Raw genomic sequence first — 15,505 nt, 5'->3', positions numbered from 1 at the left:
ATGCAATGCAAAAGGGCTATCTTTATTTTCTGGTCACTAAAGTTGGATAAAAGAAAATAGTCAATCCTTCCATAACAGGCCTAGAGCTACCCTGAACAGCGTTACCATTCAACACTTCAACAGATGATATCAAAACTGACACATAAAGAAACAGTCACAGTGGGACAAACCAAGGACTCATGAGCAGTGTCAGGAAGGTTTTACTCTTCTGTTCTTAAGTGGACAGAGAAATCAAGAGATCACAAGCAAAAGCAATCAGCTGAGCATAGGAATATTGATACTTCAACAGAATATTCCCTTAGCCATCAACAAACTTTCATCTCAGATTTCCTGAGTCAGACAGAAGTTTTCTTTTCCTATATGCATCAGTACCAGTGTACTTTACCCCACCAATTTGTCTAGTCCCACATTAACGCCAAGCAAGCTCTTAGCTTCAGCAACATAAGGCGATAGAGTTCCACAAGTTAACATAAATACATGAAAAACCATTTGCTTTGCTTTTTCTGAACTTGCCACTTGCCAAATTCCTCCTCACATTACAGGAAGCAGTGAGTAATCAGACTGCATTCACTCCTCCATAATACTCACCCCCTTACTTCATTCCCCAGCCCTTACTCTTCCATACTGATGAGTCCTACTATTCCTTGCTATGACAGCAAAGACAGATAGTCTTTGCTTCAGAAAAGGTATTTCTCCTTCTAAATCAGTACACACCTAAGATGAAAACAACCTGCTGGACCACAGTAGTCTGACCATGCTCTTTTTGAACAGTAGTGCTACCTGCCAAAAGGATTGGAGAATTCTAAAAGCATGTAAAGGAAAGATAGAGCTCATGTCAGTTTTTGAGCTATCTCTGTCAGTTTAGAGAACTTCCATTAAGAATTTTCTCCAGCATCATCTGAATTAATCCCGCATATGAATAGGCGAGATAAGGGTCGATGAAACAACTAAATCACTTCCTTATCACTTCTTTTCTGACAAAAGCCTCCTCTCAAAGAATCAAAGTTATCTTTCTGTGACAGACTTCCAGATATTTTTCTCTCTGCCCTAATAGTAGCAAACTCCTCATTATTTTAGGTAAAAGAATCTGTATGAATATATATATATGAAAGAAGTTACAAGCAGGAGGGGGACAGACTTTCTACAAGGGTAGATGATGACGGGGACAAGGGGGAATGGATATAAACTAAAAGAGGGGATTTTTAGGTTAGATGGTGGAAGAAATTCTTCTCTCAGAGAGTGGTGAGGCAATGGCACAGGCTGCCCAGAGAAGCTGGTAATACCCCATTTCTGGAACTGTTCAAGGCCAAGCTTGATGGTTTCATTGGCAGACTGATCTAGTTGTTGGCAACCCTGCCCACCACAGGGGGTTGGAATGAGATGATCTTTGAAGTCCCTTCCAACTCAAGCCATTCTATGATTCTATGACTTAATTTCACCTGAATAAAAGCAATACTTTCATTTTTAGTGCCTTCATAAAAACTCTAGAAATCCTAAGTTTCATGCTTAAAAGATTCACTATTTTGATCTGTGTAACATCTATAAATAGTCCAGCACTGGGTAAGTGAAACAGAAGAGCAGGCTGTCAGTTCTTAAGAACTTCACTTGTCATTTTTCCTAATAAATTATAAAATAAATACAAAACTGAAACAGTTGCCGAAACACCAGAGTTGACTTTAGAGCAAGTTTAGACTACAGTATTGCCAGTCTATCAACAGTGTTACTGGTGATAACCTGCTGCAGGGAAGCACCCGCTGCAAGCTTGTGTCTACAAGACAGAGTGAAAGACCTTGAAAATAACTGTAAATAGACACATAATGATAAAAAAGTTAAACAAACCCACACCAGAATCAACGCAGCTACACTACGAAACAAATTGGAGAATAACTGTATCCACAAGAAGGTATCACTGCAATGTAAGTCTCTAGTTCTATCACGAGATGAGAAACTCAGGCAGAACAGACAGTTCTGCACCTCATACACAACTGCAGGACAGCTACAACAGAAGCCCCATGTGCCAGCCACCAAATGCTTACCTCAGTAATTCCAGTTACCACACCCATCTAGAAACTGGTCTTCATACCTAATGCCATCTCTTCTACACTTACATCAATACACTCAGTAGAAGAGCAACTTGAACAAGAGCACATTGAAGCTGATATACTATTTACATAATAGTTTTCCCCATTTACATTTGTGGAGGAAGGCTAAACAACACTCATAACAGAATTATCTTCCAGTTTTATTTCTACCGGTGAGCATAAATGTTTTATAGCAATGGAATGTGCACACACATTCTTTTACATCACATTAGAAAACACACTACATTTCAATGAGGAAACAATTCTCTGCCTTCTATTAGAAAGAAAATAGCTCAAAAGTGCATTTGCAATGCACTGTAAAAATTTGTTAGTATAACATTCCTTGCATACATACACACAAGTGGTCTCCATTATGGGCTGGTGTTTTATGTAGGAGAAAAGGAAAAAAGCTAAGGCTGCTTTTATTAGCAGCTGCAAAATATTATCAGGAAAAACATTATATTTCAGACACCTCCCAGAACTTTATAGCAGGTAAAGAATACCTTTGCCTGCAATAGAACCACAACAGGCTGCTATATTAATTCTTCTTTCTTCTCTGCTTCCTCCCAAATATTTAAGATCCTTGTACATTGTAAGGTCAAGGAAAACCCAAGACTTCAATAAATGAACACTGAAATGGAAAATGTATTGAGAAGCTGTGAAATACCTCCTGGAAAACACTGCAGCAGAGGCAGCTCAAACATCAGATTAGGAAACTGCCAGGCTTTCCTCCAGCTCCAAAGTTCAAGCTGGAGAGTAAACCGGTAATGCAAGTGTTATTAAAACACAGAAGGTTTAACAATTATTGGGAAGTTGCAATTAAATATTAAATACACTGTCATCCCCCTGAGGGGCCAATCTGCATAGAAGCACTCCTCCTCATCTTGCACAAGCAGGAAGGAAAGATTTCTGTCTTGAAGATAGTCCAGCATAAAAATACAGTCAACCTTTTCTTCCATACAGCCTTCTGTTACAAAGAATTGGTATCACTACAGAACTATGAGCAGCTTACAGCATCCAAAGATAACATTCAAACAGAGAGCACTGACAGAAGAATCCTTAAAAGACCCTCAATCAGGAGAGCAATGCCATTAACAAATTCAAGATAAAGGACACATTGGCATTTTTTCTTTTCAAAACTGGTGTTCTGCTGTGCCTTTGTCCTTTTAACTGTTCTGACTATCAGCACTTGCACTGAGAGAAGCAGCAGAATTGATTAACAATGGTCCATACCCTATACAAAGCCTGAAAAGTGCTGCAAGCCTCTGAGGGAGAAAGCTTTCTCTCCATTGTGCAGGTGATACAGATTTAGCTGCTAACAGGTTTCTTCTCCCCACAAAGAGCTTTCCAATAAGAAGCAATGGGAAGGTTACCAACGTATCTCTTCTGGCTACAGAGAAGCTGTTCAGTATGCACAGGAGTTTACACAGCTGGAAACCAGGATGAGCTCAGCAACATTTGACTGAAAGTGAAAGGAAGTGAGTGACGGTCAGAAACTTTCATTTTTAACAGCTGGAACAAGACTGAAGGGTCAGGTAACCTTCTGCTCCGCCTCCACCACCACCCACACTTGGCAGATAGCTTAACTGGCAGGTTCAAATAGAACTGATCATCTAAAAACAACTGGGCTACCACAGCCATACACCACAGCGGTGCTTATGCTTAAGGCTTACCTTTACCTCCTACTCTCAGTCCAAGAGTCTGTTTGATCTAAGGCCTCCAACTTTGTTATCATAATTGGTTTGTGGTCATTGTTTTGTTGTTGCTTTCTTCCTTAAATTAATAAGGCTACACATAAGGAGGTGCTTGCGGATTGAGGTGCTGAATCTGGCATATGAATGCCAGTAATAGCTTCTAGTATGATAACAAGATTTGGGTAAGAAGCTCTACACAGTGCCATCTTTTGAATGGTAAAGAACACAACACCAATTCATTCCCTTACAAGAGGCACAGGCAGATCCTATTGGCCTTTGGACCTCAAAAATCAACAGTCCTGACAACGAGATGTCCTGGCATTTTCATACAATTATTTTTTTCTGGTTTGGTCCTCCCACAAAGCAGTGACGTTAGTGCCAAATACAACACATAGCAGAACAAAACATACCTGAACATCATTTTTTTTTTTCCTATTTCAAGTGTACTAAATCTGCACAATCTTATTGTTTCTTCATGAAGGTCAAGGGAAAAACAGTATTTCAAGTTACAAGTGAGAGAACATCATCAGCTGCTTCATCCAATTCCACAGTACATAAAAGCACTTCTTTCTCAAGGTGAACAAGCTTAAAAAAAAAAAGTCTGTGGTGTTTAAAGTCACTGGTCATAATACACTGAGGACCACCAAGTCACATACATATCTGCCCATGCTGAATGGCTCAGAGTACTCGAGAGTACTCAACAGCACAGCTGGTATTTCTGGTTTTCACTGTGAAAAGAAAAAGGAATAGCTCAAAAGCCAATGTACAGACAGTACAGTGCTAGAGCTCTCCTAGATGTTCTCAACAGCGTTTCAGATTTTTCTAAGGGTTTATCAGAATAAACAAAAGTTTGTCTTCTCTACAAAACATGAAGTACACAAACATGAAATACCCTTTTAGATACAGCTCAGACTACCCATTTCCCACAGTTATTCAGGAAAAAAGACCTCTATCTAGAGCTGCTCCTGGATAAGCATTACTTCATAGGCTTATAGAAAAACTCAAAAATAAGAATTAAGAACAGTTTCTTGTTGAAAAGGAAGTCTGCATTTTCTTAGCTGGGCAAACTCTGCCCTGGGCAGCACGAGCTTCCTTTAAAAGTTAAAATACCACACCATGCCTCCCACAACCAGAAACTTCCTTGAATCACACATCAGGTCCAAACCAATACACAAAAAGACCGATGAATTTGACATCACACTCTACTCTTCAATATCACACAGAGGAATTTCATTAATCATTTTCTCTTATTTACAAAATAACACTAAACTCCTTCCAAGGAATTCGTAAGAGTGAGGAACAGCCCAAATACGACAGCCAGACTGGCTCTTGCCCAGTAACTCTGACAGGATTTCCAAGCCTGAAAGAGGCCTCTGAGGGGTTTAATCACACATGCACCACTCAGTCTGTCAATGGAAAGTTAACAAATACCCTCTGTGGTTGTCTGAATAATACTGTTTGAACAAGAACAAACACCCCACTAAACTTTTAGACACAGGTCAAATGTCAGAGATGATCAGAAAAATGTCCTGATTAATGTTTCACCATTTCCCTGAAAACATGCTGTGAATTTAAAAAAGAAAAAAAAAAAAGAAAAAAGAAAGAAAGAAAGAAAAAGAAACCATATCACAACCAAGAGTGTTTTAAGGTAGCAGTAACCAAAAACGTGCCTTCTCTTATTTGGAACCCCTCACTTCCACTAAATTCTCCATTGCTCAATTCCTACCAGCAGGTCTCACATCAGGTTTAGCTACATTTCTGTTCAACCAATGCATCCAGATAAAGCTGAGTTTGTTAGAGATGCAATGTGACGTTCGGGAACACTGGACCTGAGATGTCCTTGTTGTGCAGCCTGTTGACACTGAAGAGGGCTCACAGAACGAGTCTGCTGAGGGATGTTTTGTGGTATAGCTACAAAATGACACGATGGGTAATGAGGAGGCCGATGGTTAAGGTGAGTAGTTTTGATACGCTGCCTACTGAAAACATCCAGAAGCCAAGATAAGCATTAGCAAAGGCATAACGGAAAAGTATAAGGCTTTTCTGCTAAGCAATTCACATACTCAACTGACCTTCATAGAAAGAGTGTGGAGAAAATGAAAATTAAGATCCAGATGTTGCCTTAGAAACCAGCCTGTTTTGTGCAACTCATCCCTACAGTCCTCTTGCGATAGTCTTATTCGGTGCACTAACAAGGGTAGACAAATGATGCTTTAACTAAGATGCTACCCAAATTCTGTACCTTTCCAATAAAGGTTAAGATGTGTCCTGCATATAAACTCTGCATTAAGTCTTAAGTGAATAAATGCAGTCTTAAAGAACAACTGCTTTACATACAGTTTAAGATGCTGTCTTCCAATGTTTAGTTCAGTAAATTGTCTCTATTTCTACAATAGAGAAATGGGCTTCGGAATTAGTATACAACCATTCATTTATGAAGAGTCATGCGTCTTACTTATCTACCACATCATTACTGAAATCCAACTGATCTACTTAGTAGGCTTTAATGCCACTTAATTCAATGTTAAACTTCTTTTAACCTCCCTACCATCTCTCCCCCTCTCCACATTAGAGAACCTTCTATATCAATTCAGCACGTAACTCAGTTCACTTGAAAGAGTTAATGGAATTTAGGACGCCAAAAAGACACTTGTTTTCAAGGTACGTGCATTACAAGATGAGCAGAAAACGTGATTTTTCTCTGCAAAACATTAGATGTTACATCACTTCTCCAACAAACTAGGCCCAAAAATCACATTGTTTGCTAGCTACATGTTCAGTATATGTATGACACTCACTCCATTATCCTTTTGTTCTCCGCAATACACTGGAAACAGTAGAAATGAGAAACAACAGAAGCATGGAAAGGGGGATGATGTAACAATGTCACAGAAAATAATCATACGTGAAGTACAGAAGGCTGGGGCCTTAATTTCCTCATCCCCAATGTATTTCCTTATTACAAACGGTACGCTAATTTTTTACCATACCATGCTCAAGTTACCCAAAAATACTTGATTCAACCTTTTCTCTCCATTATCAACACCTTCAATTCCTCCACCTGGGCTGAGCTCACTGAATTGACAAGTTTCTAAAGAATACTCAAAGTTTCTAGGGAAGAATATCAGCAGTATCTCCGATCGGCTTTGTGTGAACTCGAGGCATTTATTCGCCAATACAGAAACTGTAGAAATACTGAGATGACATGCAGGTACTGTCTTATCAGCTGTGCAAAGAGGCCATACCTGCATGGAGTCAAAGCATCCAGTTTGTTTTATTATTTCTTTATCTTCCAGGAACAGACTGTGCTCTGACATCAACTGTAAAGCCTTTACGGCACCACTTTCATTCAAGAACTTGATTTTTTGTTTATTTTTACAAGAAGACTCCACAGCAAACATAAACTAAAGCAAACCCTTTACAGAGAAGGAACCTGCATGAGGTCAGCTGCATGTTGTTCAGTGGTTCTCCCATCTGTACTTGCACCCATCAACATGCTTCTGTGCACCAGTACACTGACCCTCTTCCAAATTTTGCTCAATTCAAATTGGTCAGTAACCACAATACAAGACATGAGAGTTACTTTGATCAGAGGCTGAGCTAGCCCCATCCTCATGTATTATAATTATGGTAAAGGCTTTGTCACTTTCTCTTGCAATTGTAAACCTCCTGCAAAAATAGAAGGGGCCAAGAAGTGAACAGTCAGGACAAAGATATTGCTATGAGATTTCTTAAGAGAACACAAATCCCCTGAAAATCACCTTAACGTATCTTGACTGGTCAACTCACTCCTTTTGAACTACCTCAAATCCCAAAGAACAAGTACTTATACCAAGGAACACAGTTACTCGGGAGTTTTTTAGCATGTAAGGAATACATCTGATGATTACAAAGGACTTTGTCCTTCTCCACAGCACTGGAACAGCACTTCCATTAACAAAAACTAAGGTACTTGCTTAATTTACTTGCCTGTTAAGCTTCTTTTGTTAACTGATCAAACAAGATTGTCCAACAGCAGCTCTGCCCTGCCATTCACATGTTTGGACTATTTCTGAAGCACAAGGCAAGAAGCCTGACAGGGATCAGCTTGGTACAACCCCAGCACTGCTGACAGCTTAGCTGAGTAAGCATTAAGCCAAAGTTTTGCAACCTAGTACTTCCACATGAAATATACATCAACATTTGTTAAGTGTACATGACTTTTTTAGAAACATCAGCAGACCCCATTAGTAGAAAGACTAATGCAGGTAAGATTCCCCTCTCCTACTGGTATACCTTAAGAAACAGTGCAAAGTAGGGTTCCAACGCTACACTAAATGTATGTCCTTGGGTATTACGGGCTCCTCCTTAAAAGACTTCCACTGTAACCACTACTGCTGTAGCAGAAGGAAAACAAGATTGCTGTTTGGTTTCCTACTTCTGTCTGGTCTGCAATGCTCTATAAACATGGAAAAGGTGCGTATCTCTCAGATTCTACATTGCCCTCAGTTCTCTCACCAACAGAAAGCAAATATTCTTTTGTGAAAACCACCACATGCTATGAGACTGAATGAAAACTTCCAATTAGTTTCCTGACAGCTTGTGGAATCAGATCCTGTTAGAGCTCTTCTGCATGCCCACTCCTCAAGCAGGTAGTTTCAGTTTGAATTTCTCATTGCTCCACAAAAAAAAAAAACAACAAGAACATAAAACAGCCTGTGAGGGTAATGTTGAAAATACATTCAAAAAATATCTGAAATCATGGCATGAGGAAAGTCCTGCACATGTCTGCAAACAACAGTATTCCTAAGGCATGCAGACCAAGTTAGTTCTACATATTCCAAAGCAAGTATCAAACAGCCATCTCCTTAAAATACAGGCACTATGAAGGCAAGTCAAGTTTCAGCAGTTATTTGTGATATGCCACAGCACTTCAGCAGTAAATTACAGACCCATGTGCTTACTAGTCCACCTCTTGTCTTTCATACAGCAACTCCAGCTTTTTAATCAATGAAATTCTCTGCACAAAATTCCATGAAACTTTGTAACGAACTCCCAGAAGTGCCAACAGCCACTTGAGATGCTCCAAGTAACATCACAAAACTAAATTAATGAAATAGGAAGCGATCATAAACTCTTCAGAACACAAAGACCTCTAGGAAGAATAAAGTCAATCTGACCATTTTCCTGACAAATGGCTCTGCAGGATGTTCATACAATCCCATCACATTTAAAGGTAGGTGCAAGCAAGACACACTTACAGCAAGAGCCACATGAATTAAGTCACCAGTATCAAGCACAAACAGATCTTTTCATGTACAAGACTGTCAGAGACAGCAAACACAACCCACTTACAAGCATCTCCTCTGCCCTCACATCACAGCCCAAGAAATGTATGTGCTAACACTGGCTGTAGCTGGTAACAAATGTTTTTCAACATGTCACACAAAATAGCACCTTATTTTGACAGAATTCAATGTCAAAAAAAGGAACAAGACAAGCAACTCAAATTTGTCATGTACCACACCCCGCAAGAGAAAGAAAAAAGGCAGCTCAAATATAGGAACACTTTTCTTCTTACATCCTCACATTGATGAAACTATTCACAACCCATGGAGTCTTACCTAAAGTCGAGTAAAGACAAAAACAACCCAGTATCTAATGATCTAACTGAAGAGCTGTTTCACAAGCTATGCTATTATTTTCAATAAAAATGCATGAATCAGTTCTGCTTCTATGAACAAAACGCAATACATAAGCTCAAGAACTAAAGGACATGCTCAGATGATGTTGAACTAAGCTTAGGGAACCACCCAAAAGAAGACTGGTTTCCTTCCCCTCCCAGTAGAGATGCGTTTTTGGGGCCTGTCTTGTCTTTCAGCAGGCCAAGGACTGGTTTAATTGAACTTCTGAGTAACCCTGAACCATCAGACGTTTGGCTGGGCAGCCAAAGCAAAGGAGCACATTCCCTACAATCTCCATCCCTACCAACTTTAAAAACAATATACTCGAACAAGTGATCCCACATTTCCATAGGAAAGTTCCCACATTAAAACAGAAGGGTTTTTCTTTCCTCTTTCCAGGACAAGGAGCTCAGAGTAGATTTATTTCCTCAGTATTATTGCGGCCTGCACTGTTGAGACATCCAGCTTTACCAATCAGCATGACAGGGCAAGTTTTAACCGCTGAGTTGGGAAGTTTATCCTAGGAGGCTGAAAGCTCTTCTCTATTAAAATAATCAGATTTTAAGAACTTAAGACTAGGACAGAAAAAATAAGCAAACGTGTGTTTGTGGAACCGCACAAAACCATCTATGTAGGTTATGGTCAGAAGTGAACCACAGAACAGGAGTAAGTACGGTCCCAACAGTCACACTATAACTAATACGTATTCACCACCTTCCCAAGAACAGGACTGAACAGTAGTTATTAAGAGCCATGTGGATGGTCAAAGAAACTACAGCAGATGTTCTAACCTTTATTGCTGTTGACTTTTCTTAAACACTTAATTCTTTGTCTCCACTCCTCCTACAGAAAGCATGAAAAATAAAACTATTCTGCTATTATAGTTACTGCTATGTAATAAAATGAAAGGGAAAAATAAAAACAAAAGATAAACAGAATAATTTCAGCTCCTCTGTCCTGTAACTTCTAGCAGAACCCAAACTAGCAGCAGGATCATTCCATGCAAGGCACTTGTATTTATGTTCACGTATGACTATACACATGCCCTAAAATCCATACAAAGAAATATTAAGAAATGTCTCAGATACATGTGAACATATGTCCACATATTTCTCCTAAGTGATTGCAAGAACAATACAATCACTAGCACAGGTTGCCCAAGGAGGTTGTGGATGCCCCATCCCTGGAGGCATTCAAGGCCAGGCTGGATGTGGCTCTGGGCAGCCTGGGCTGCTGGTTGGTGACCCTGCACATAGCAGGGGGTTGAAACTAAATGATCATTGTGGTCCTTTTCAATCCAGGCCATTCTATGATTCTACAAATCTCCAAGAACCTTCTAATGGTCTTACATCCCAAAACAAGCTTTTCGAGCAATTTTTCATTGCTCCCAATGAGTAACAGCATGGTTTTTCATTCTGGTATTATGCCTCCTTAGGTAGAAATGGTACACTTCCATCTTCAGATGTTTTGTGAATGGAAAATGGTAGTTTCCACACCCATTCCAATAAATTGCTTCCATGTATTAAAGACACACCCAAATAATATAGGATTAAATTAAAAAAAATGCTGTGAAAACCAAAGTACAGCACAATAGCATTTAGTGCATAATCACATTCTCATTTTAAATATATAAGCACATATGCGAAAATAGTATATAGCAGGTTAAAAGTCTGCACAAAGTTTGTCATAGTGTTGAAAAAACATCTCAGCCCAGCATCCTCCCCAGCCTCAACACACATACACACATAGGCAACCTGCTTCATTACTTAACAACTACAGTCGAACCTTAGCCCTGCAAGAATCCCAGGTATCCAAACGAGCATCTTCTCTGAGGTGGGTAAAAGCCTTACCTTGTCGACTGTCTATTAACCATGATCTTCTAGACTGAACAAAACATGCTAGAAAACAAGGTACCAATAGATTACAGCAGAGAATAATAAGAATATGGGTTTATCCCCAAACGTCTGGCAAGCTTCACTACATCGCTTTAGGAAGGCCAGTCAGTTCCTGTGTGCTCCAACCTAAGTGGGAAATTTATGGAACAGCAGAACCACAAACTGTGCAGCACAGACCACCTGAGAACGCAGAGTTGGATTAGCAGCAGTACATCCCGTTGCAGAAATTAACTGCCCTTCCCCTTGACCTAATACTTACTGTTGGCTCCCACATCCTCAGCTACTCCAGAACCTCTCATTCTCAGGTATGTGAATCCCAGTATCAGAAAGAACAAGCATGCAGCAGTTAAGAGGAACATGGACAGGTAATGTGCACTGAAGCCTCCAGTGGTGGATACCTCCTCTCTTTTGAACTGTTGGAGAAGCTCCTCCTCGGGCTCGGAGAGATTCTTCTTGTAGGTGTTTTTCAGGTAGGTGTGATTTGAACCCGTATGATTGGAGTGGTTGAGTCTGAGGGAGGCGCTCCCGCCCGGGGGGAGGCTGTTGGTAGCGGAATAGATCCTGGCCTCTGTGCCGTAGCTGCCGGCGGCCCCGCCGAGGACGTGGTTGTTGGTGGCCTTCCTGGCGGCGCCCGGGGGCTCGGCGCCGTCACCGCCGTCCGCGTCCGGGAGCGGCACCGCGGGGCCCCTCCTGGCCGGGCCGAGGCGATACCGGGGGCCGATGGGACCCGGCTCCGGACTCTCGCATCTTCCCCCCGCAGCGGCCGCCGTCTCCTCGCGGCTCCCGCCCCCGTCTCGGCTCCCGGCAGCGGCCGCCCCCGCCGCCCCGTCAGTCGCGCCGGCACCGCATCCCCCGCCGTCCCTCTCCATCGCGCCGGCACCGGCCGCGGCGCATTTGCTCGCAGTGAACGGCGCGGACTTGCCGAGGCTCCGTCTGTGCCGTCGGGCCGCCGCCTCCTCCCTCGGTACCTGCTGCCGGGCCGCCGCCTCCTCTTCCTCCGAGTCTGAGTACTCGTTCCCGCCGCAGGCGAGCAGCCGGCTGCCGTTCACGGTCCGGTTCTTCCACCGCCGCTGCTCGCCCTTCTCCTCCTCCTCCTCCGCGTCGTCGTCGTCCTCCTCCCCGCCGTCCCCACGCTCCCAGGCTCTCGGATCCGCTCTGCGTGCCGCCGCCGCCCCCCACCAGGCGCCGTGCTTCCGCCGGGCCGCCTCCTCCGGGGGGGCCGGGCCGCCGCCGGGCCTCGCCGCACGGAAGAGGGGCGAAGCCCGCTCCCTCCTGCCGCCGGCCTGGCCGCGAGGGCCGGGCTCCGCGTCCGACTCGTCGGAGCTGAAGCCCAGCAGCACTTTGCCGCCCCCGGCAGGGGGTGCAGCGCGGCTCCGCCCGGCCCCGTGGAGGTACGGGTGCTCGGCGCCCGACAGCCGCCCGCCCGCGCCCGCTCTCCCGGCGCCGCCGCCGCCGCCGCCTCCGGCCGCCGTGTTATTGTTGTTGCTGTTCCGGGTCTTGTTGGCGCCGCCGCGGGCCCCGGCCCGCTCCTCCTCGCGCAGCTTCTTCAGCTTCTTCAGATAGACGGGCCGGGTGCTCTCGGTGACCGGCCCCGGAGAGAAGCCGAAGCGCCTGAGCTCCGAGAACAGCTCCTCATCCGTCAGCTGCGCGGCCGCCGCCATTTTCCGCTCCCCCGCCGCCGCGGCGTTTCCTACCCACGCGCCGCGCCGCGCTCCCCGCCGGAACTGACGCGTGCGCACTCGGCTGTGGCCTAGACCCGCCCGTCACCCCCAGGCACCGCCCGCCCCCGGCCCTGGCTCGGCTGCGGCTGTGGGTACACCCAGACCCCACCTGCACCGTGTGAGCCGCTGCTCATGCACACACAGCCGACCCTCAGCCCTCTCTGAGCTCCCCTAAAAGACAGGCAGCGCTGTGAGATGTTGCTGTGATGTGCTCCTCAATGAGCTCAATGGAAGATGTGCCCTGAGCATCACTTTCCTTAGACATACCAGTGTCTGGAGATGCTGTTTTCTGTAGGAAAATATACCGTCTCAAATATAGAACCGTGAAAACTAACAACATACATCAAGTGTGTTTATCACATGGGTGTTTGTCAAAATAATTGTGCCGATTGGCATTTCTCTGCGTGGGGCATGTGCCAGCCCTCCTGGTCCTGGAACAGGCTGCCCAGGGAGGTTGTGGATGCCCCGTCCTTGGAGGTGTTCAAGACCAGGTTGGACGGGGCCCTGGGCAACCTGATCTAGTAAAGGTGTATGTTTGGTGGCCCTGCCAGGCAGGGGGGTTGGAACTACATGATCCTTGAGGTCCCTTCCAACCCGGGTCATTCTGTGATTCTGTGGTTGCCCTTTGACATATAGGCCTTATGTAGAGACTGCAAAGTCCCCTTCTGACCCATGTGCCTTTGTCTGACCATCCCAAACGACAAACTCTTGGCCTACCCACCCATGAGCACACCATAAATGCAGCACTGTTTCCATTTCAGTCTGACTATAATTGCCCTTGTAGCAATGCACGCACAATGGTCCAGAAGCAGGGTCTGGTGGTAAGAGCAGTTGTACGTTTCCCACTCTGGGTCTGCTGCAGTGAGGGATGTGGCCTGCTAATGTCAGAACGCTGAAGTGGAGGAACATTTGCAGAGCAGGAATTCAGATGACTGTGCTGTAGCTATGTGCTGAAAGCTGAGCCAGGCTGCAGAGCTAGAAGAGTATCATGAAACCATCCTTCGTAATGATGATGAATTGTGATGATTAACTGCTGTACTCCACCCTTCATTTCTGACCAACCACACCTGGACGCACAGAGCCAACTATCTGATCTCAGCTTCCTTTAACAGAACATTTCTGATACTGCGGGGTCTGTCACTGGGCTACTGTGTTGGTGCTGCTGCATTCCAAGTGCAGGGAAACTATTTCATGTGCAACAATGTGCTTTGGAGAAACACGCTGAGCTCTGTGTGTAGTGAGGATTACACTCAGCATCAGCTCTACTGTACAAGTGCACAAGTGGCTACACACTGACACCCTCCCTTTATGAGACAAGTGTGTGCTGTCCTAGTGTAGATCCCTTGATTTTACCAATATTACTCAGATGTTCCAGCTTTTTATAACAGTGAAGTCATTAATTAGTTTGTAAACCTGTTTACTTGGCAGCAGGAGGGCAGGAAATACTATAAATTGTCAACAAATCAATCACCTCCCTGAAGGAATATGTAGTGTGTATACATAGAGCAGCTGACTGAAAGGCCTGTATATTCCATGCCATGCTCTAAAATGTGTGCCAGAACATTTTGAAGTGTCTTCTGGTTGATACTGAAGAAGGGATACTACCAATCCCAGATCTCCATGTTTGTTTATTACTATAGATTTGTATCAGTATCTCCAGGTAGTAGATTTTTTCAGCAGATGCCAAACAAAGATAATCTTTGAAAGATCTGGTTCTTCTATCTGATGGAATTGTGTTCTTGTGCAAGTCAGCAATCATGTTCCCACCAACCCCATTGTGCATGGGATTTGAAGTAGCATCTTAATGCTGCTTTTATCTCCTTCCTGATTTCAAGTTTGTGTGATGCCTATGAATTTTTGTAAGCATTCAGACTCTCTGAATGACAGTTTACCTTTCTTAGTGTGTCTTTTAATACAGCATTGTGTTTTGCTGATACATCTCTTGCTGATATGCTTTTGTTTCCTGAGGGCACCCTACTAATGATCAAAAGACCTATGCCATCGCTTGCCTTTGAATTGCTGCTGGTTTGTGGGTAAGACATGGGCACCCACAAAGAGTCTACCGCTCCTACTTGCCACTTGGTGCTGGACTGCTTGCTCTGTGTGAGCACAGCGTGTTAGGTATCTTCATCTCAGAAAGAGGCCTCTTGTCTCCACATTGCAACTCTCACCTACAACTTTCATAGCAGTTCAGCTCCCGCAGGGTGTGTGATAACTTGCTATGACTGTGCACCTCTAGTCTCTAAAAGGGAACAATCTTCATTCGTAAGCCTGAGCATTCAGGCTGTCCAGCTTCCCAGAAACTGGGGTTAAAGAACACCAACTATCATCAGACACCTCAAAGCTATTCACAAAGAAAGAATAAATCTCTCACAGTACAAAAATGTCAGTCAGCTGCTGGCCCCTAAAGCTTTCTTGCCCTGTTGTCTCATGACTCAAAGTAATTGTTGC

The 15,505-nt window shown here is 43.9% G+C and overlaps 1 protein-coding gene across 6 annotated transcripts in view; it reads right to left on the bottom strand.

The window, feature by feature from the left end:
* The window catches only part of LEMD3 (LEM domain containing 3), a 40,265-nt gene extending 27,168 nt beyond the window's left edge, over positions 1-13,097 (bottom strand). For 2 of the 6 annotated variants that reach the window (XR_014933968.1, XR_014933970.1), the window contains exon 1: positions 11,593-13,097. Coding sequence is in view for 3 of the 6 variants with exons in the window: in XM_015855623.3 (XP_015711109.2) it covers positions 11,593-12,994 (1,402 nt within the window). In the remaining 3 variants the exon portion in view is untranslated. The remainder of the gene's footprint in view (positions 1-11,592) is intronic. The other 4 variants (XM_015855623.3, XM_015855633.3, XR_014933966.1 and 1 more) reach the window with 3 other exon arrangements.
* Positions 13,098-15,505: the final 2,408 nt, after the last annotated feature.

The sequence above is a fragment of the Coturnix japonica genome, chromosome 1, assembly GCF_054131305.1.
Source record: "Coturnix japonica strain WE chromosome 1, WE-NBRP24, whole genome shotgun sequence".
Classification (NCBI taxonomy): Eukaryota; Metazoa; Chordata; class Aves; order Galliformes; family Phasianidae; genus Coturnix; species Coturnix japonica.
This window is presented reverse-complemented; position numbering and strand designations above follow the sequence as displayed.